This window comes from Phalacrocorax carbo, chromosome 1 (genome assembly GCF_963921805.1).
Source record: "Phalacrocorax carbo chromosome 1, bPhaCar2.1, whole genome shotgun sequence".
Lineage (NCBI taxonomy): Eukaryota > Metazoa > Chordata > Aves > Suliformes > Phalacrocoracidae > Phalacrocorax > Phalacrocorax carbo.
The window spans coordinates 189671168-189693155 of NC_087513.1; the positions used below are offsets into that span (position 1 = coordinate 189671168).

At 39.7% G+C, this 21988-nt stretch overlaps 1 protein-coding gene across 2 annotated transcripts; it reads left to right on the forward strand.

Annotated features, from left to right (window-relative positions):
- Window positions 1–61: 61 nt before the first annotated feature.
- On the forward strand, window positions 62–21837 carry PROSER1 (proline and serine rich 1). 2 transcript variants are annotated; one of them, XM_064440959.1, is made up of 13 exons: window positions 62–889; window positions 4050–4115; window positions 4826–4894; window positions 5364–5458; window positions 7334–7427; window positions 7916–8026; window positions 9012–9095; window positions 10049–10127; window positions 12415–12510; window positions 12633–12677; window positions 14960–16721; window positions 17384–17531; window positions 21706–21837. In XM_064440959.1, exons 1-13 carry the CDS (start codon window positions 845–847, stop codon window positions 21709–21711), a joined length of 2700 nt encoding a protein of 899 aa, XP_064297029.1. In that variant the 5' UTR covers window positions 62–844; the 3' UTR covers window positions 21712–21837. The 2 variants fall into 2 exon arrangements, with proteins under 2 accessions (XP_064297029.1, XP_009511691.2); XM_009513396.2 differs by lacking the exon at window positions 21706–21837 and adding an exon at window positions 18878–20561 and having other exon boundaries at window positions 65–889.
- The last annotated feature ends 151 nt before the right edge of the window (window positions 21838–21988 follow it).

Here is a 21988-nt window from a genome sequence, read left to right on the forward strand (position 1 = left end):
GGCGGGCTGCCCGCAACCGCGCCGGCTCCGAACCGAGCGGCGGCAGCGCAGAGGCAGGACGGGCAGGGCGCGACGGCGCCCCGCGCAAGCGCTCAGCGTTTCGGTTCGATGCCCGGGAGCTGAAAGAGGGGCGAGTCTGGCTCGAGTTTCTGCCGCTTCTGCACAGGCACCATGGTGGTCAGGCATGGAAAGGGGCCTTCGCCTCTGCGCTGTGATGTCATAGGAGCGCGGCAGCGGAGAGGCAGGGCGGCCGGGAGTGCGGTGGCCTGTCTGTGTGTCTCTGCTCCGCACCGCGCATCTCGGGGGGCTTCGGTGCTGTCGCTGCCGCCTCGGCTAGGAAAGCGCCTCGGCCTCCGACCGCTGGGACCGCAGGGCGGCGGCACAGCGAGCCATGGGGCCTGCGGGCGCCGCGCGGGCGGGCGCGGACCGGCCGGGCCTCGGCGCCGCGTGCTGAGGGGAGCGGCCGCCGCCCCCTTCCCTCGTCTTCCCGCCGCCGCCTCGGCCGCTCAGCGCCGCGCCGTTCCTCTCCCTTCGCCGGCGGGAGCGGCCTCGGGAGGCGCGGCGAGCGGGCACGGGCCTCCTGCGGGGCGGCGAGCGGCGCCCGGCCGCCCGCCTTTGTCTGCTGCGCTGTGTCCGGCCTTCCAGGGGCGGCGGCGCTGAGCTCCCGGGGCTGAGAAGATCCCGGGCGGCCTTTCTTGCCCTGCTGGGTTTGTTGTGGTGGTTTTTTGTTGTTGTTGTTGTTTTTTTATTATTATGCGCTTAAAGATACTTAAGTAAAGTCTTCCGCCTGGATATTTTTTATCCCCTCTATGTTCAAGTGTCTGCATCGAATGAACTAATAAAGATGGATAAGAAATCATTTGAAACCGTGCTGGATGAAATTAGAAAGGTAACTTCTCGTTTCGCATGTTAGTTTAACCATTTGATGTTAGAATATCCTTTTTGATGATGAACGCACTGGGTTAAGCGTTCGTGTTCTTTTATTGAATCCTGAAGTGATTATTGAGACTGAATTTCCCCTCAGTGCGGAGAGCTGTAATCCTGTGTTGCTGGTGTATCCTAGATTTGTATGTCAAGTATAAAAGTCTAAAGCTGCTGTGACATGTTTGCTTGCTTTGAGATACTTTTGAGATATTTTCTCAGAAAATTGACATGGGGGTGTCCAGGCTGTTGCCGCTGAGCTAACGATATGTGCTTGAAGAGTGCTCATTTGAAATAAGCATTTGAATACGTTTATCGCAGCATTTTCACTCTAGAGGAAGAAATGCCGAAATAGCCAAGTATCTCTTATTTGGAGGGAGGGGCTGCTTATGCTTGGCCTGACCTGAGATGGGGACTTAGTGTGAGGCATTCACTTTTTATATGATGGCTTAGGAGATACAGCACATGAATATGAGATGAGAGGGCAGATCTCTAAGCTGTGCTCGGCTGTCCTTGTTCAATGCCACATCTCCCCCCGCTCGGGCGTGTGTGCATGCCTTCCTCCAGGATGTGAGATCCTGGGTTTTCATGTGTGCTCTGAACAATGCCTGTGCATCTCCTGTTTAAAAAGTCACTGAGCAAAATACCCGCTAATTGTGGGAAGCAGAGATACAAACCTGGGCTTCCTGGTGTCTGACGGGTGCTCTCATTTCTTTCTGCACGGAGGCCTGTTTTTAACAGGAAAGAGAGAGGTGGGTGGTTGGAACAGTTCCCCGAATACTGGAAGTGGAGAAGGAGATAGGAGAAGTCAGAACCTCTGAGATTGTGGTTCCTGCCCTTGCATGAGAAGTACAAACCTGGGATGGAATATTTTGCAGTAGTTACGCAGAGGTGGTTTAAGTGTCACATAGAACAGTTAGATATCTTGCTAAAGCTGCCTTGGTGTGGAAATCAAGGGCTTGTTTTAGATAAGATTGCTTTATGGTAGAAAAGGAGTCCTTAGCGTTTTTTGTAATAGGTGTTTTCTGTTACGATGGTTGTGTACGAGAGGTCATTTCCTTTATTTGGACTTGGGTGCCACAGAGCTGAGTTTCAGTTCAGCTTCTCTTCAGTGTGAGATGCAGTGATGGCTGCAGCCGTAGTAGTATTTTTTGGGAACTTATCGAGGTATAAACCACTGTGCACGGACCCCCATTGATGAGTCTTTGTTACCACAACTGCATTTACTAGGGTTTTTTTGCATAAACTTATAAATTTATGCAAAAGTACAATTTATAAATTGTCCTTTATAAAACAGGTATGTTCCGTGCTGTGTAACTGGCTGAAAATGTGACAGCCTAAGATGTTTCAGGGTGTGGACTTCCCTCCCAGCCTAAGAATTTTTATGGAAAATCTAGGGAAAAAAATTAAGGAACAACTCGCACATCAATACTTTCTCTGGGAATTGATGGTGGGAGGGAGCAATCCTTCAGATCTTACTACTGCAGTGCGGCCCTTCAGAATACGCTTTGTGATTACTAAAGAGTTCAGACAAAAGGGTTTTTGACATGTGATTTTAGGCAGTTATGCTTCCTGTATGCTATTTGGTTGTATTCTGGTAAGCTTAACTTACTGTTGATCTAAGGATCGGTGCTGTGCTGTGTTAATAATAGCTGTGCTGTTCAGTGAAATGTTCATTTTCCAAATGCTTCTTTTGTACCTTTGTTGCTAGATCTTTGTTTAAACTTCATTTCTAGCTCTTCTTTATTATGTGATTCAGAAGTCAGTTGTGTTTGTGTGTTCCATTTTCAGTCCTGCAACTAGCAGGAACAGTTCCTTAAATGTCTTAATGTGTAGCTTAGCTCTGTCTTTCCCCAAATATATTTATGATTATTAACAAAATAAAGTTTGGGTTTTTTTTTTTTTCATAAATATACATAGCAGTGCTTTCTGTTTGCATTCTTATTATGAAATCATTCAGTTGTTGAATGATTCATGTTGATTTAAGGAAGAAGAGTGACATTTGTTTTGTTAAAGAAGTGTTATATGCCATAGCAGGTTTTTTTTCCAAAATACATGAAGAGAGTTCTTTTTCCCCTGTGACTTCAGCATGTCTGATAGTGTTGGCCTCTTAATGAGGTATAGAAAGGAAGGGGTTTGCCTGGAACAGCAGGCGAGTGGGTTTCTGTGCACCTGTGCTACTCACAGTCAGGTTGCAGTGATGGAGAACATCACATCTGTCAGTGTGGAGGGACAAGGACAAAAAAGAAGGAATAGGGGTAGGTTTTGGGACTACTGGGAAGAAGATAGAAACAGGTGTGTGGGTAAAGCTGGAGGTGATTTGGGTATAGTTAGCGTGAGAGCTAGCAATAGATGGGGGCCTTGGAAACTGGGGAAGAAAGGTACATGCACCAGTTCGGGGCAGGAATTCAGCTGTTACCTGTCTTCTTTCTTTCTTATCTGGTACCTGTTGAGCTGGGTATGAGGAGAGGGAGGAAGCCCTGCCCTGGCTATTAGATAGCCCATGTGGTTATCAACAAAACTGTCTTGCTACTAAGTCAGAAGTGGTGGCCAGTACGGCATTAAACTACTCTGCTTCCTTTGTTTTGTATGATTGCATATTAACGTTTGACCTGTGGGAAGGTAATGCTAAGACAACATCGCCCTCTGGAACAAGGTTCCTTGTATGCTTAATTGTTGTCTGTACAGACTTGTTATCTGGTCTCTTCATAAATGCACTGAAGGAAGATGCTTTACAAATTATTTTACAGGGAATATACAGAGAGATTGTATGAATAATCAACTATATTATCTTCTTTAATGTAAAGTTGATGTAAACCTTAGAGGCAAAAAGAAGAGTAATGATGATGTTTTCTCAGTACAGTTCTAAACATACACAACAAAGGGTAAAATGAAATAAATCAAAAAATGAGTAATTTTTTTTAACAGAAGAACTAAATTACATCAGTTTTTCATTGTTCTCTCAGTTATCCAGGGAGTATTCTGTAATTTAGAAATATTGCAGCGTAATTGATGCAAATGTCACTTTGCAGAGTCAGATCTTTTTAGATTAGCAGATTATTCTAGGAGATGATTGAGCTATAATTATAATTTTTGAGGGACTAATTATGTATCTCTTTATCTTTTAGGCTGTATTGACTGAGTACAAATTAAAAGCTATTGAATATGTTCATGGATACTTTTCTAGTGAACAGGTAAAAATCAACATTGTTGTGGGTTTAATGGGAGCTATAGGCTTTGCATATTTAGTAATACAGAAAGACAGACTCTCCAGTCATATCAAGGCTGACCATATTAGCTTTATTTATTTACTGAGGATATTTAATTCCTCATTATTATATGAGCATTAATCTGTTAAAAATATTTCAAAGTTATTTTGTTATCAAAATCATTACATGTTTATTCCTGTTGTGTGGGGAAAACTGGAGAAATTGATCATCATGGAATTTAGGATTATTCCGCATGTATTTTCTAAACTGGCATGTAGTGATAAATATCCAACTTATTTTGCTACTATGCAGATTTCTTTCTGTTTCTTTCTCTTCCGGTTTTTTTTTTTTGGTGAATGTTTGAATATGCTTTTTGAGATACTCAAGGTTTATGAGCTTTTTCAGAAAGACTTGGGTTTTTTATTCTAATACTCTGGCAATTGTTGTGCATATATGCAAATATATAGGGAGGGGGAAGTATCTATTTTGAAATATTTCCATAGAGAAACTTAGTCTCATAACATAGAAATAAAAAGAACAGTAGTTGCTGGTAGGCACTGACGTAATCAAACATCACAGAAATATGTTTTTTAGCAGTTTACCACTATACTCCAAAAATGGAAAGATCATATTGATGCTTTTAGCATAATGTTTTGGTATATATAAAAGATTAATTGAAGGCCTTTCTGTTGCAGGTTGTTGAGTTACTGAGATACTTTTCCTGGGCTGAACCACAGCTCAAGGCAATAAAGGCTTTACAACATGTAAGTTCTTGTGGCATAATCTTGTAGACTAAGTTTGCCCTCTTAATCTTATTTTAGTGTTGTGATGTCTACTTTTGCAACTGATGGCTCAGTCTGCCCTTTAATCTTCAAAGATTCCTCTTCATCTCATTCTTTTCCAATGGCATCAAAATACGAAACGTCATGTTTTTAACCAGGGTATCTTTTCTGACTAAAATATCTTTTACTTTCCTGTGCATCACAAGAATAGATGTCCCTTTTAAGTATTGTTAACTTTCCTAATTTCTCTGCTTTTGGCAAGTGCTTTTTGCAGTTCCTTGTTCAGCATTTAGCGCAGAGTCACATTACCAGTGGGAGGGAGAAAGTGTCTACTTTCAGTGTTTACTGAAATAAGGTGATATGAAGCTGTTACTGAGCAGCGTTCTGGGTTTAAAATAATTATAGTGTCTTATTTTATATATACTTTTTTTCTTTCTTGCTTACTTTTCAGAAAATAGTGGCAGTTCCGGCCTCAAAAATGGTTAATATTCTCAACTGCTTCACATTCAGTAAAGATAAACTTATTGCCCTTGAAATCTTAGCTTCGTGAGTATCTCTCATGTTATATTTCCTTAAGTTGTATTGTTTTTACTAATGTTTCAGTATGTAAAGCTTAAGATACTTCTAGAAGGAAGCACTGTGGCCAGTTAAGATAAAGCACAAATCCATTATTGATGGGGCCGTAAAAGAATTTGAAGTAGACATTGTGCAAAATTCTGTAGTTCATTTGAGTCTTGAGCATGCTGCGATGTGGGCTTCTGCCTGCTGGAAAATTGCCACTTTGCCAATATTTTTACAATGGTCTTCAAGTCTTGTAGAGAATGAAGAGAATGAGATGATTAAGCTTATTTCTGCTCATTGGAATGTAAAAGGCTTGAGACCGGAGTATTGTGGGAATTGACCCTTTTGGATTTGAAGAGCCCTCTAAATATTACATACGTAAAAAAGAGTTAAATAAATACATCTCTTAAATTCACACATTGGATTTACAGATCTAATGTCCATAAAAGATGTATAGATATTCTAAATGTATGTTTACACAGAAAGTTGGGTGTTTTTTACTGAACGCAGCTGCTTCAAAGGATCTGCCTTTTACATATGTTTATGTTGGAACTCTTCTGCGTGGTTTAGGGGATTTATTACGTGTTGTTCTGTTTTGGGTTGGGTTTTTTTGCAATAAGTATGTCTGCCCTTCATATGAAGGCTTTATATATTACAGCCAGCTTGGACGTTTTGGGGCATATAAATTCATTATATAAATATCCATAAAACAAATAAGACTGAGAATATAGACATCATCTTTCTTTTGGAATTGAGCTTTAAGAAGCTGTATGAATGCTCCTACTCTCTTTCAGACCAAAACAAAATCGGGTAGCCTAAAGGAAGTTCAGTGGTGAATTAAACTAACCTGTTTTGCTTCTTGAAATGAGATTGGAGCTCAGACTCTTTTGTTGCTACGCTTCAGCTGGTATGGGGGGATAGTGTGGTAACTTCTTCAGCTGTTGAATTTCTACAGTGCAAGAGCGTAACAAGGGAGTCATGATATAGAAATCCTAACCTAAATCTATGTACTACTTACTTTGCTGAAAGCTCATTCACATTTTTATACCATTCTTTGAGGTATTTTTCATTTCTTTGTTCAACATTCTGCTGTTCCATTTCCTCTAATATCCTCCTTTAGAGAAGTCCTCCTTTTTGGGACTATATTCTATTTCCAGTAGTTTGGATGGGGCAGGTAATATTTGACAGCAGTAAAGGTGCTGTGGTCAGGGTTTTGAAAAAGGCAGGTAGAATCAGGCATTAGGCTCCTTGTACTTGCACATTTTGTTGGTGGTATGTCTGGTGTTATTGTTGGGAGAGGAGCAAGGAGAAAGAAGGGTACTTTATGGAGCTGCGTGAGCAGTTTCACTAGCTCAGCAGAACATGGAGAGAGTTGCCAGGAGTTTCATCCTTTTCATTTTGGAGTAAATAAGATGAAAATCTGTTTTTCTACCAGTCTAGCAAGAAACAGTGGCAAACTGAGTAGCTGCTGGTTTTCTGCTGTGCTGGGAATTGTGTGCTAGTAGCAATTAAAGCTTTCTTTAATTGTTTTTCTTTAACTGTTGTGAAGGCAGAATTCATTTTGCCCACATAGTTATTTTTGCCATAAAGTTTAGCCATCATTGTCCATTGTTCTGTACTGATATTCTGATACTGAATATTGATATTTGATAATAACACCATGTTTCACTTACAGGTATGAAGCCCATAATTAAGGCCACGGTTTTTACTTTAATAACAATAGTAATATTATAATATGAACTAATTTTTTTTTTTAATGTACTGTTGGGTACTGGCTGAGGAAGTGTTGATGACTTCAGTAGTGCATTATTTCTGATAAGCATATGGAATCGCAGTAATTGTCTGTCAATGTCTTTATAGCAACATTGTTGATGCTCAGAATTATCGCCTTATTGAAGATCTGTTCAGAATTAATATGTCAGAGAAGAAAAGATGCAGAAGGATTCTTGAACAGGTAGTCAAGATACTCTGGTATGCTTGATTCTGTCAAATACAGTATTGTTTACACCCTTATGGTCATTGTGGGGTCAGGACTTACCATGAAGAGTGCTGGGAATTACTGGTTGAAGACAAGCTGAAAGAAGCAGCTGCAAAGAGATGAGCTATGTCATAGATGTGAAAAAAAGGGGGAAGTGTCTGTCAGGCATTAGGATCATATGGAAAAGGGGCACAGAATTGCAACCAATGCTGAAGGAAACAGTTTAAGAGAACACCAAGTGCTTAACCCTGAGTTCAGTAGAAGCAGAGGTGGTCCAAGTAGAGTAGTTCAGCTTTGGCAGAACCTCACACTGTTTGGACTATTTGGGAAGATGATTTAAGACAAAGATTTGAATTGTTCCATGTAGGTTGGTTCAGGCAGTCTAAATGCCGTGAAATAGTAATTAATTTCTTTAAAGCATTGATTTTGGTAGCAAATAATGTCCTTTCTTGATTATTTTGCAGGCTTCAAAAACGGGTTGTAAGGCTCCTCATGCTATGATATCATCCTGTGGCATGATTCCTGGCAACCCTTATCCCAAGGGCAAACCAAGCCGCATAAATGGAATTTTCCCAGTAAGCATGATTCTATGCTTTTGCCTTTCACAGCACCCTTGATTTAGGATTCATTATAGTATAACAAACACCAGTATTTATATACATGGAAGGAGGAGTGGAATCAAAAGCAATGTTTTGGGTTTGGTTTTTTTGTATTATCCCATTACACATTTATAGGGGACTTGCGTTATTTTTGTTTGCCTATTCTTTCTATGCTGCTTTAAGTAAAGATTACTGCTTTAATAAGACATTGTTCATACAAGGAAAACATTGTAAAGTCCAGCAGTACTTGGCAGAATCTGGAGAGATGTAAAAAGCCTTACTGGTAGGCTTTTTACAACTGTTAGGTTGATAAGATGACCTAATATGGTCACTACAGTACTAATGCTAATCTTAGTGTAGTTCTTGAACAGACATGTTAAGCATTTCCTGTGAACACTTAAGGAGCCGCAAATGTAAGTTATCATGTCCACAAATCAAAATGCAGAATTCTGATTATGTCAGAAACCTGGACTGTTTAATATGCATCTCTTTACAAAAGTTCAGTGTTATAAACTAAGCTGTTGTAATGCTCTTACTTACCATTTTACAAGTCTAGCATGCAGTTTCTTTTTCCTAACAAATATGGTTAAGCATAACTTTCAGAATATTCAAAAACTCATCAGAGAATCATTAGGGTTGGAAAAGAACGCTAGGATCATCAAGTCCAACTGTCAACCCAACACTACTATGCCTCCTAAAACATGCCCTGAAGTGCCACATCAACACCTTTTTTGAACACCTACAGGGGTGGTGACTCCACCACCTCCCTGGGCAACCTGTCCCAATGCCTGACCCACTCTTCAGTGAAGAAATTTTTCCTAATATCCCATCTAAACCTCCGTTGACGGAGCTTGAGGCCATACTCGAATGTAGGTTAGAAAAAAACCAAATACAGGAGAAATCCTATAGCAAGATTTACTTCTAAATTAATACATAATAGTTTATTTTTCTCTTGTTTCAGGGAACCCCTATCAAAAAGGACACAGAAGAATGTACTAATGAAGGAAAGGGAATAGCAGCCCGTATACTTGGACCATCCAAACCAGTATGTCTAATAAATGAGTAAATAAATGAAATTTTAAGAAAAAAAAATTCCAACCACCAGCCAATTCAGTGAGGCTTTTATATAAAATGCTGTTATGTTGCAAGAAGACTGTAGAGCCGCAATTTAAACAAAGCTAAACTTCTATAATGCAGATAATATGACCTAGTATTTTTTTATTTATCTTGAAAAGAAGCTCTGGTTTATAACTTTGGGGGATAGGTTTCTCTAGTGGATACAATATGTGTGCATTTGAAGGCAGAATTTAAGTTACAGTAACAGGAGACAAAATCAAAAGCAGTTTTAGTAGTTTGTCATGAGCTACTGGAAGTTTTAGATAAAAATATATGCAATTTTTTATTACAGTCTCTGAGGGTTTCCCATATGAACATAAAAAATGCCTGCATCATGGAAACTTGAATTACAACAGTGCTTTAGAGGGAGGTTCTTGTTTCTTAACAACACAGTGGGTTTATATTTCAGAATTTTTAAGCACGTGGGGCAAATGTTCAATGAACCTGATACTGCTTTGAACTATTGTCCAAATGTTGTATATTCTTGTTTATTATGAGATGTTTCCAACTAAGATGTATTATTTTAAAGGGGCAGGTAACTTCATAAGTATTCATTAGTTTTAAATGTGCTAAACCTTTAAAATGAGAAGTCCATCCAAGACTGCAGAGTGTGAAAACTACAAGGCAGGAAGGAGTTCGCTTTCCCACCTGTGTTCAGTATTATATTAAAATCTAAAAGTATACAGTGATGTTTGTTTCATTCTTTTCAGAAAGAGTGAAATATTTGCAGTCGCTATGGATATTATGAAGAAATTTGCTATCAAATATTTTTCCAGTGAAGAACAGCTGTCTGTAGTAGTATCTGAATGTTAGCTATTTGTCTGAGAAACATTAGGTAATGCTTTCACTATTGCTTCTTCCGTTTGTTTTTTGTTTATGTAGGCTCCATCAACCTACAATCCACACAAACCAGTTCCATACCCCATCCCACCATGTCGGCCACATGCAACTATTGCACCAAGTAAGGCTTCTGTGTGTTTTAGCTTGATGCTATTGTTTCATCCATTTCCCTTTTAAGTAATAAGTGTCAAGTGTCAGTTTCTCTGACCATGATCATATCTGAAATTGGCTTGCGCTCCCTAAGCATGCTGTGGGTACTGGTTTCTACCTCTTCCTGTCATGACTTCAGAGTTGATAAAAAGAGGAATATATTGACTTCTTTTCCCAACATCCATATCATAAGGAAAATTCACAATCCTGTTCTGATGACAAGTATTTCATTTATGGGAGACATTGTACATGTTAGACAAGACTTGGGCTGTGTCTTTGTTGTAAGGTTTGACTGATGTTTGGGCTTTTGCTTGACAAGTCTATTGACTTGTTGCTGTTGTACCAAACATAGGATATGATCAGGCACAGCCCTGAATTGGGTGGAAGTATGTAGAGACTTGCTGAAGGACAGTAATCTGTTACTCATTTGAAGGGGTAGTTTGTTTTTCAGTTGCCTTCAGCTTTACTTCCTCCCCATCACAATGGAGAGAGAACAGTTTCCTAAAAGAAACGTTTAGTCTTGTAAATTTCAGTCTCAGAAGGGACATAGTGATTGTCTTTTCCTGTGTTTGGTCTGACTATTCCTAGCCTTGTGCCTCAGGTAAGATTGAGTCTTTCTTCATAAACTCCTCTCATTTTGCTCTGCTGCATTAGTTGTTTGATTCCAGACATTTTTGGAAGGAAGCAAGGCAATTGCCATTTGGAAGAAGAGCTTGGAGTACTTATGTAGTCAGACTCTGGTCTTTCCGAGCAGCAGCCGAAAGCTTTTCCTAATCTTGCCATTCTGTACTGCAAAACAAGGAGTGCTCTGGTTAGGAAGCTTGCTTTTCACTGATGTTATGATAAGGAAGTGTGGTAGAGCTTTTAGCATGTGTGTTGAAGGGTGAGTCATCTCACCAACTTGATGTCTGCAAGTCTCTATATAGTCAGTTTGGAGAAGGGGCACTAGTAGCTGAAGTAAATTTGATGATTTGTGCCCTAGAAATGGCTTGCTCCCCAGAAAGTGTAGAGGAAACTTGCAGACTAGCTCAAATTTATATTAAATAAATAAAATTCAAAGTTAATTAGGGCACAGAAATTGGCCTGTGACTGGATGTAAGAGTACATTTTAGAATATGAAACAGCTTCTGAGGTTTCAGGGCCTTATTAGGCTATAACATGGTTTTTAAAAAAACCTCTTGTGACAACGTTACTCATAACTGATGATGTATTTTTATATATATAAAATGTGTTTAGTGAGATGGCAGATGCTGACCTGAAACTACTGAATGTGATTGTCTTCAAGCAATAGTCAGAATGGTCAGAATGATTTTTTATTTTCTGCCTCTCTATATATTAGTTTACCATTTCCTTCCTGGGTGCCACAAGGATTGTTAGTTACTTTTCTGATTTTCAGCCAAGAGTTGTCATGCAAGAAACCTTAACATTAGGTAGAACTATAATGAAAGTGTGAAATCAGAAAGGATTGTGTGTGACAAATTACTGCACTTTGAATATGGTTCAAGTGCTACCTTTTCCCATGAAGCATAAGTTCTTATGCCCTTAAAATATTCATTCAGGACCACTGTGAAGTGTATTTATGTTCCTGTGATTTAAATTCTTGATGTTCTTCATCAGAACTGCGTACTACAGCTATACAACAGTCTGAGTTGCTCCCAAGAATAAGGGAGGAAAAAAGGTATTTTTTTATATATTAAGTACAATAAGTATTTGGTCTTAAAATAATTTTCTAACCTGCTTGAATTTGTTAACATTTAAAGAAATATTGCCAATACTAGACTAAGTATTTGAGGTGGGACATTTTTCTCTGAATTTTCTGACTAGTGTTGGAGGGCTGGTTATGGTCAGTAGTCTATGTTTGGCTCTTTTGTTTGTGAAGGTTATAATGTTAAAGGAAGAGTTGCAACAGCCTTGAAGTTAGGAATAGAGAAAGAGCAAACGATGCTGCAGATGCTCTGGATCATTCCACCCCCCTTTCAGTTTTTCAGGCAAAATGGAACTGAAAGCAATTGAAACCTGACTTCTTCAGGCTCTTTCAAGAGAACTACCCTTACTAAAATTTGGGTCACAAGGCATGTCACTCAGGCAGACATTGGCAAAAGCCAGCATCTAGCCTGGATGATTAATTGGTCTGGCTTGTTGGTGAAGGAATGTCTTACAATCTTGGAAATGTTCTTTTAAAGGAAAAGACACTTGCTGGTTCATTTGTATATGGGTTCTTCTGACAACTGGGATGTGTATTGCGTTTGTTCTTATAGGTGCTTACAACAATACTGGCTTAGTTCCGATGGCTAATGTCATAGCTCCAAGCTTACCGGCTCCTCCACCATACACTGCTAATCAAGTGGTATCAGGTAAAGCATGCGTACCTTTAAAAATCTTGATGGTAGTTTTTTCTAATTCATTGTTGTGAATGGATCGTTCACTGCTGAAGTTTCATTTGCTTTTAAATAATAAGCTGTTGTTCTCTGTTTAGAAAATGAGGACCTTTCCAGCCAGGCAAAACCTTCCCAAAATCAAGGTAAATTGCAAATCCACAGGGGGATTTTTGTGTTGATTGTATCTTTGTTATTTGTTCAGAAAATGTAAACACTTATTTGTTTAGTGGGATTTTCATAAGCCTCTAAGTATTTAACTGCTGTTGGAATAGGATCCTTTGAGAGTTGACAAAAAAAATCTCAGGGATTTGGTACTTAGAAACATTGAAACATTAAAATTTCATCTTTTGTTTTAGCTCGTTAAAGTTTTATAGTCATCAGCATATAAGTATGTGAGAAATCATGTAAAAAAACTAAATCAAAATATTCTTTGCAATGTAGTGCACTGAAACACTTCACTAATATCTTTGCAGTTGTAAAAATTTGGACATCTATTTGAAAACTCATTCACATTTTAACTTCATATATTATTTGCACTGGGAAGCTAAGAATATAAGAGAGACGGATTATTTGTTTATAGTTTGTTGAAATCCATGTGTAGAATGTCCTATCCCAGACTGATACACTCAACTATGTCTACCTGCACTTTTGTCTTACCCTTTAAATTCCAATTCTTTTTGCAGAAGAGTTGTGCTTTTTTTGTCTCTATTTGTGTGATACTTTGTATGCTTTGTACACTTAGTACAAATCATAATAATAAATCCCATTATGAGCTAGTTATACAAAGGCTTTGATAATACTTTGTTAGGTTTGACAAATAGAAACTGAGAATCTACTGACTGTTGAGTCAGGCATATTAACAAATACCCAAAAAAGATGAGATGACCATAAGTTTAACTCCTGTAAATATTTCTAGGGGAAAAAAAAAAAAGTTACATTTTGTCTTTTCTCCTCTATGCCTAGGGCTGGTTCTACAGAAATGTTGCTGTTTCAAAGGATTGCTTTATTCATATATACCCCTTTAAGTGTGCGTGTATTTACAAGGTAGTTTATACAGCTAAATGAATATGGTGCAAGGAATAAAGTCTTCTCTTAGGAGAAGAAATTCAGCTCTGGGTTCTGTTGCAGTGGTGTTTCTCTAGTGATTATTTTGGCTGTCAGGTTTAACAACAGCGATCTTTAGGAGAGTCTTCGGTTTGGAAACAGGATGAGGAAAGGACAGAATCCAGAGCCGAGCAATCTGGGTCTAGGTTTTTGGAAAAGAATAATGTAATAGGGAATAGTTTGCAAAATTCCTAGGTGTAGAGTTTCAAGAGACATAAAACAGGAGTTTGTCATATTAACTCAGGTCCAAGATTTTAAAGATTCCTTTTTTGCGTTTGTGTGTGATTATATAGAATTTGGGCAAGAGAGAATCTAAGCTGTTAGAGTTCTGTGTGATGAGTTTGGCTGGTTGGATCAGTGATTTGCTTACAATCGAACAGATTATTTTAAAAGTAAAATAAAGTATGAGGGTTATTTGAAAGCAATGATTAACACATTCATATTCCACAGGAAACTAGATAGAGGCATATCAAGGCTCTTGACATGCTGGTGTTCATAAATGCAGCTTCTTTACATTAACCCCACATTGCCATTCGCAGTGTGCCCACCTGTTTTCCTCCAGCTTGATTGATGTCTCTGACTTACTTTGTGGGGTTGATATGAGCTGATATTCCTAGTGGCAGGTGCTTGCCTCAGTTATAGACACATGACTTCAGACTTACAGAAATGTTTGTCGATATGGTCAAGTGGCAATGTTAGTTTAATACTGTAGTGTGATACATGAGTTTAAAAGTGTACCTTCCTAGAATCAAAATCTGAAGGAAACACAGTGAAGAGAATGGCCTGATTTTGAAGGAAAGAAAAATACCAGTACCTGAAATCGGCTTTCTTCAGTTGTTGACTAAACTTCTGAAATCATGATGCATTGCATTAACTGGTTCTGAAGGAAATTCTGACCTTCAGTGAGAGTGGATGCAGAGGAACCCAGGTGATCTGATGCTGATGGAATATTAGATCTGGTTTGCGTACTCCCAGATGTTAGGGACCAGCGGGAGGGTGTTTGCCTGTATCACTTAGACATTCTTACAGAGTATCTTTGAGTATCTCACTGTCTTGCATGAGATCATGAAGAGGTAGCAGATGTCACAAAGTGTTTTAAAGAGGAGTGGTAGCCTACATGATGTACAGCTTGTGTGATGTGTTTGTATGTACCTTTTTGTTACGTTCTCATAGGCTCCAGTGTTCGTTGTTTGTATACAGACATTGTATGTTAGCTATTGCCTGTGTATCATATTTTGAAATGCTGTATAAAATGTGTTTGTGTTGATTTCAAACATTTCTGACAGTTTCAAGTATTCTTACCAGTTTTGTTTCTTTGCAGCTTTTTCTGCACAAGCGAATCAGCTCTTTACTCCTCATGGTTCTAATCCTTCAACACCTGCTGCTACTCCAGTCCCTACCCCATCACCTGTCAAGGCAATAAGCCATCCATTAGCACCTGCAACTCCACTCATATCTGGGATAAACATGTCTACCCCTGTCCTTCCTGTTTTCCCAGGACAGGTCTCCTCTTCCATCCATACATCTCAGCCATCCACCCCAACCCCTACTGTCATCAAATCCCTTTCATTACCTGGTGTTCCTGTCACATCTGTTCACAGTGCAACCTCTACCCCTATCCCTGCAGTTTTTTCTGGGCTGGCTTCTATACCCACTGCTACACCAGCTCCGCAAGGTTCCTCCACACCGTGCGCCACACCTGCACCTAGTGAAGCTTTTGCATCTGCTGCTGCACCATTTGCTGGCCTCCCGTTCTCTGCAACCTCTTCAATTGCTTCTGCTAATAATCCCACTCCATTGTCATCTGTTTTTGCTGGCCTCCCTTTGTCCTTGCCTCCCAACGCCCAAGGGATCTCTAGTCCTGTTCCATCTACAATTGCTAATTCTCCTGCCACTACCATTCCTGGTTCGCTTAGCTTGCCTAACCCAATTTTGTCTGTCTTAAAAGGATTTCTGACATCAAATGACACTTCATTAATCAATTCATCTGCTTTACCTTCTGCTATGTCAAGTGAGCTTGCTTCTTTATCTGCTCTTGCTAATCAAAGCTCTGACCCTCCCACTTCCTCTGTCAACAAATGTTATACTCCATCAGCCACCCCCACCCCACAGCGTTCCTCTACACCCGGGCTGGCCATTTTTCCTGGTCTTCCATCCCCATCTGTGGCCAATTCTAGTTCCACTCCTCCAACATTGCCTGCACAGTCACCTTTAACCAGTTCACCATCGATTATGCCAGTCAACTGTGGCTCATCAGCCTCCCTCTTGCATGGCACAAGCCCTACTAATCCTGATCAGCAGCTCTCATCAGCCCCAGCCGCCACAAGTATCCCAGTTCTGGTCAAAACAGAACCCATGAGTCCTACCCTCTCGGCCTTCAAAGGTCCTCCTCACTCAGCTGGCCCTTCTCATGGCACTATAGGACTGTCAGCGCTTGGCCGTGCATACACCTCAGCAGCTTCAGTGCCAGTCAGTTTACCCAGTTCTCTGAATCCCACACTATCAGGTCTTTCCTCTTTGAGTGCTCCTCTAAACAATTCCAGTTCTCTGGCTTCCATTTCCCTCACCCCACATGGCTCCTCCGCTCCCATTCCCCCTGTGTTCAATGGACTTCCTCCTTTCACGTCTCTAACCAGTAACTTTGCTTTTACTGGTAATCCAGCACTTACGCCACCCGTCACTCTCCCAGGGTCTTTGTTAGCTACTCCGTCTACAACCGCTTCAGCCGTGTCTGCCCCTCATGTGAGTTCCACTGCCGCCGTACTCTCAGGACTCGCCGCCTCAGCAACAGTCTCTGCTCCACCCTTCTCGCTTAACTTGTCCAGTGCTGTCCCTTCCCTTTTTTCTGTTGCCCAGGGACCTCTGGGATCATCAAACCCATCCTTCCCTGGTTTTCCTGTCTCTAACACACCCTCTGTCACTCCTGCTCTCCCTTCTTTCCCTGGCCTCCAGGCATCTTCTGCAGTAGCAGCAGTTGCACCGTTGCCGGCAGCTGCCACAGCCCCATCTCCGGCTCCGGTCCTGCCAGGGTTTGCCTCGGCCTTTAGCTCAAACTTCAACTCTGCACTTGTTGCACAGGCTGGGTATGTTTCTGTTTCTGAAGGAGGTCAGAACCGTTTCTTTTTCTCTTGAGCAAAACACTGATTTTACTTTAGGCGTAGATGTTGTTTTCACTCATAGTTAATTACAGTTAATTTTTGAAGTTAGTTCACCAGTAGATTTCCACCTGTCTTTAGAAACTGATAGAGTAGTTACTAAATAGGTTGTCCTCAGTAGTCCCCATTAGGACAGTCTAATCCAGTGAGGTGCCGAGTGATCTTATTTCCCAGATGAGGATACTTGGCACCTCCTAGGCTTTTACAAGAATGGATTCCACGTGGGCATCCATTGACACATCCAGGTAATAGCAGACAATATCTTAGATGTTCCTATGTTTTAAGGAAGTACTCAGCATTAACTTTTGTCTATAAAGTTTTTCTGTGTTCAGACCGTAGGCAGAGCCAAGGTACAAAAATTTCTGAGTTCCCTTCTTAGGTGTGCTCCAGACAGTCTCGGTTTGTGTGTGCATTAATAATTTGTAGGTGGGTAGGGTCCGGGCTTCTTTTTGGAAATTCTAGCCTTTATGAGGTTTAGAAAAAGAGGTGCTTTTCTAATTTATATAGACATAAACTTATATAGGGAGAAACGTAGGCTAAAACATGATGCAGATGTTCCTAATAATACCCACATCTTGACATTCTTTCAGCTTGACTTCTGGACTACAGACACCGGGAAATGCAGTTTTCCCTGGTCTTTTATCTCTCCCTGGTATCCCTGGCTTTCCCCAAAGTGCCGCACAATCTTCCTTACAGGAATTGCAGCATAGTGCGGCAGCACAGTCAGCACTACTACAGGTAACATGCCGATTTGCTTAATACTATTTTGCTTCCAGTAACTGTTTGAGCGTGTACTTGCGTGTTAACTTCTTGGGATTAGTTTAAGGCAGTAGATGATTAAAACCCCTAACCTGTTTGAGAACTGATTAGAAGGAGGATGGTAAAGAACAACGTACATTAACTTTTTACTTGAGACCAATGTACAGTGCTTCTGGATGTTATGAATGTGTTTAAACCCTTTTTGAAAATTATTTGTAAAATGGAGAGGAGTGAAAGAGAAAAGACAGGCAAGTGAACTTTTTGCTAGGTTTGTGTTAAACCTAATGAACTGACCATGTAGTGGCAAAATTTGTGCTCAGTTCTAGTCTGATATTTTAATACTTAAAGATTTCTGTAGAAAACCACTTTGAGTTATGTGCCTCTCTACAGACACAACCAGATTGTCTTGAATCTGTGTCTGCTGTGATTGTGCCTTTCTCTTGATAGTTCTCACAAATATAATTATTATATAAGCTTGAGGTGACTCTAGGTAATGTGTAGTTTCATCATCTCTCTTGTCCATGAAACAGCTTGTTTCAGTCATCAACGTACATAAATTAACTGAAATGATCAGAAGTGTTTGTACTTAGATGTTTAGTTTGCCTTTTGTTAAAAACAGCCTCTGTACAGAATAAGGATTTGGTAGGAAATTTGTCCTTCATTACAAAAAACTAAAAGAGGCAGTTGAGTGTCTTGAATTAATATTTTCTCTCTTCTGTGACACATCGCTTTTGAAATGGAGTATGTGTCTACAGTACTGTTCGATATGCAGAATATTGTCAGGTGTCTTGAATATCAGAGGAAATAGATGAGAAGAAGCAAATCACTCAACCTAGGCCATGCTGCTTTGGCAGATCAGGAATTTATTTATTCTGTAGAACTCTATGTACGCAGATTGCATTGAGGAAATGTCAGTTTTCTTGTTTACAAATTCCAGTCACTAAAATTAACACTTTGTTACTCAAGCAATGAAGATAAAGAAAGTTCAAAGTCGGTGAAATACTACAGCTCCTGATTAAGCTATGCCTTCCACATCAGCTGTGGCTTACTCCACTGGAAAGTAAATGCCATTAACACTTCAATTTTCCTCTTAATCCAACTGCTTTCCTCATTCTCTGGTATTTCAGAACAATAGTTGCACTACAGTTTAACACCTGCGTGTAGGTGCATTGCTCATCTCTGTTCTTTGCGTACTTCAGATTATACTTCGTTTGTTTTGGCTTGAGTAGGACTGGTATTGTGCCTGAAATTTTGCTTGATCTAGATTTTTGTTCATTTTTTTGTTTTTATCAGTGCTGTTTCCTAACTTCTTCTCTTCCTTGAAGGCACATTCTGCTTCTGCTCTGGAGAACTATACAGCTCAGCCTGAAGGTTTTGCTAACTATCCATCAACACCAGGAACACCATTTTCATTGCAGACAAGTCTGCCCCAGAGTGGATGGCAATAAATACCAGACATTTTAAAAGACTGCAGTGGTTGCGTGACAGAGCCTGGTCCTATTCACTTTGAAGGCTGTCTCCGTGTTAGTGGGAGCATGGTCTGAATTGGGGAAGGAGGGGGAAAACATGAGGGTAAAATGATTCCAGGAGGCTGTGTCAGATGTCACATGTAATTTATGATTGCATTTAATTGATTCAGGGTCTGATCCTGTGAATTGCTGAGCATCCTTGACTCTCCTTTTAGCTTATGAGTTGAATGTTTAGTGTCTTACAGGATCAGGAACGTTCAGACAGACGTTTATGTAAATAGAGCAATGGGCTGTCAAATTGAATGGGGAGAACAAGTATACTTAATAGCGTGTATAAGCACCTATCCTTCTGCTATGTTTTGTATGGTATATGTGGTTAATATAGAATGAGATCTAGACTGAAACTAGATACTTAAAGCTGTAGACGATCTTTTGTCTAGGTGCGCACTTCTTGTGTGTGCATAGGTCAAGGTCAGTTTATGGTTCGTCGGATCTTTTCCTCGTATGTGTGAGGATCTCCTGTTAGCATCAGCAGTATGTTAAGGAGAGGCTGGATCAGAGGGGTGTGGGGGTTTTCTTACGCTTTGAAATATTGTCCTGGGCTTGATGCTGAACTGAGTACTCCTTTGTCTGAATCTGAACAGGAGAGCTAGGAAATGGTGCTGTACTGTATTTGGGTAGAAGTGGATTATGTTTTACTGGAGTATGGTTTAGCTAGCTGAGAATGTCTTTCCAAAGTACATAAAAGCATTTTAATTTGCCTCTAAAATAATGTTCCATAACATTGTCCCTGCCCCCACACCTCTCTGTGAATGAAATAACTGTACTGCGGATAGGCTGCCTATCCGGCACTTTTGACTGCGGACTTTTGTGAATGTTTACAGACATGGGTCAAGTTCTTCTCTCCCTTATACTCGTAAACTCACTGGTTCTCTATACGCTTTTTGGCTATAAACCACAACTTGATGGTGCTTATGTTGTCCTGTGAATATAAGTGGGAGCAGAATTTGGACCATGGATTTTTTAGTATTTTTCCTTGGAAAATGTACATGATTTTAAAGGCATATAGCTAAATTAACTGTATTGGTTAGGAAGGGTTATGACACAGCATATAGAAAGGTCTTGCTCTGTTAGTGAAATTCAGTTGTGCACTCTTCTAATAATGTTAGTACCTGTGGCAATGTGTAACACATCATTGAATATCATCTATTTAAGACAAACTCTTGATTATGTTCTAGAGACAATAGAGATGAATGATATTCAATCCTGTGATTGAATTAAAACGTAGAGGATACTATACTGTAGAAAAGCTCTGCACCTAGAGTTTTACTTTTTTAAAGATGAATTCTGCTGGGAGATGTTGCTAATGTATTTTCTTTCAAGATGTGAACAAACTTTTTTAGAACATTACTGGAAAATCCTGTATTGGTTTTTAACACAATTTTTTTAAATAAAAAGTTTACAGTCATGGCAAAAAGGCTTTGCTGACTATTTACGTATTTGCCTAAAATACAGATGAATAAACTTGTTTTGACTAAGATACTTCCTAATGTTTGATCTTCCTTACGCTCTTTCTTTATGATGCAGAATTATATACTGAATTATCAAATTTGTTTCCTAAAGACTGGCAATAGAAATATACTATGAAGTGTTTAGATAAAAAAATTAGTGTGCTCAGTACTTTGTCAGCAGTTGGGTAGTCTTGCATTTTAATGATCACATTTGCACATCGCTTTAGAGATGAAAGCTTATTGCACTTTTAAATTTTTTTTTATTTTGTGAAACCTGTTGAATTCTAATGATTCTCCACTCTGAACTGCTTTTAAAATCAGTGCCTTATATCTCGACTCAAGAAATCTGTGGGAAAAAATCTCTACCATCTTCCATTATACTTCCCTTCTCTCTCTTTTGATTACTTGTTCTTTGTAAATCTATAGATCAATTGGAGAAGGAGAAAATAAAAATATAGGTATCTTCTCAAAAGCAAATTAGCTTTTCACATTGGCTTTACATTCATGACATCCATAGATGTGGATGTAAAAGAGTTTGAAGTCAGTAAGCGTTTTGTAACCTTAGTGAGGTGCTGAGTTTGATCTCTGATTTGAGCTCTAGTTTCCCCATCAAGTGATCAAAGTTTAAACTAATCCACATTGCCTTGTAGTCAAAAACAAGTACCAGACATCAGCTGTTATGCAGTGTTTTATCAGAAAGTAAGCAGTTTGCAGTCTGTTTCTGAAAACAACTGTTGGATGGTCATGGGGTGTGGGTTGTTTTTTTTCTGCGTGGACATTAGACAGCTCAAAGATACCTAAGAGTCTGTGAATTCCTGTTTCTCCAAATGAAAACAGGTGAGAACTGCTAAATATGCACCTTATTAAATGCCATTCTCCTGAAACAGTGTATTTGCTAAGTGGCCACTTTACCCACAAAAGAGGATTTCATGCACAACTGGTGTAGTTTTACATAGAAGCTCTTCATCAGTGTAGACAAGTGAACAAATAGGCTAAGAAGCATTAAACTGTCAAGTTTTTTTGTCTAGAATGGGTGTTCTGATTCTTACCAAGTCATACTGAGTGGGATTTTGTAAATTGAACTTTCCAGTGGTTAGGCTTAAGGTACATTTCAATTTCTTAAATATTTCTCCTGACATAAAATTGTTTTTTATTAATTTTTTTTCTCTTCAGGAATAAAGTCTGTGTTCTGCATTGCAGCAAACTCCTGTGACCCAGCCTTGGAATTTCTGCAGGGGCTGATTTGTCCTGAGCTCTTTCATGCTTATTTGAGCACCACTTTTAAAAAGCCAAGGAAAAGCCTGCTCCTGAGGCAAACTATGCTGGAACTTACACTGAGCCTGTGCTGGGAAAGGGCTGTTGCTGTATCACTTAATTCTGGACTAACTATGATTTTTTTCATTGTTCAAGTTGCCTATTACTGCTATATTTCAGCTATGTTGACAGACTGCAAGGG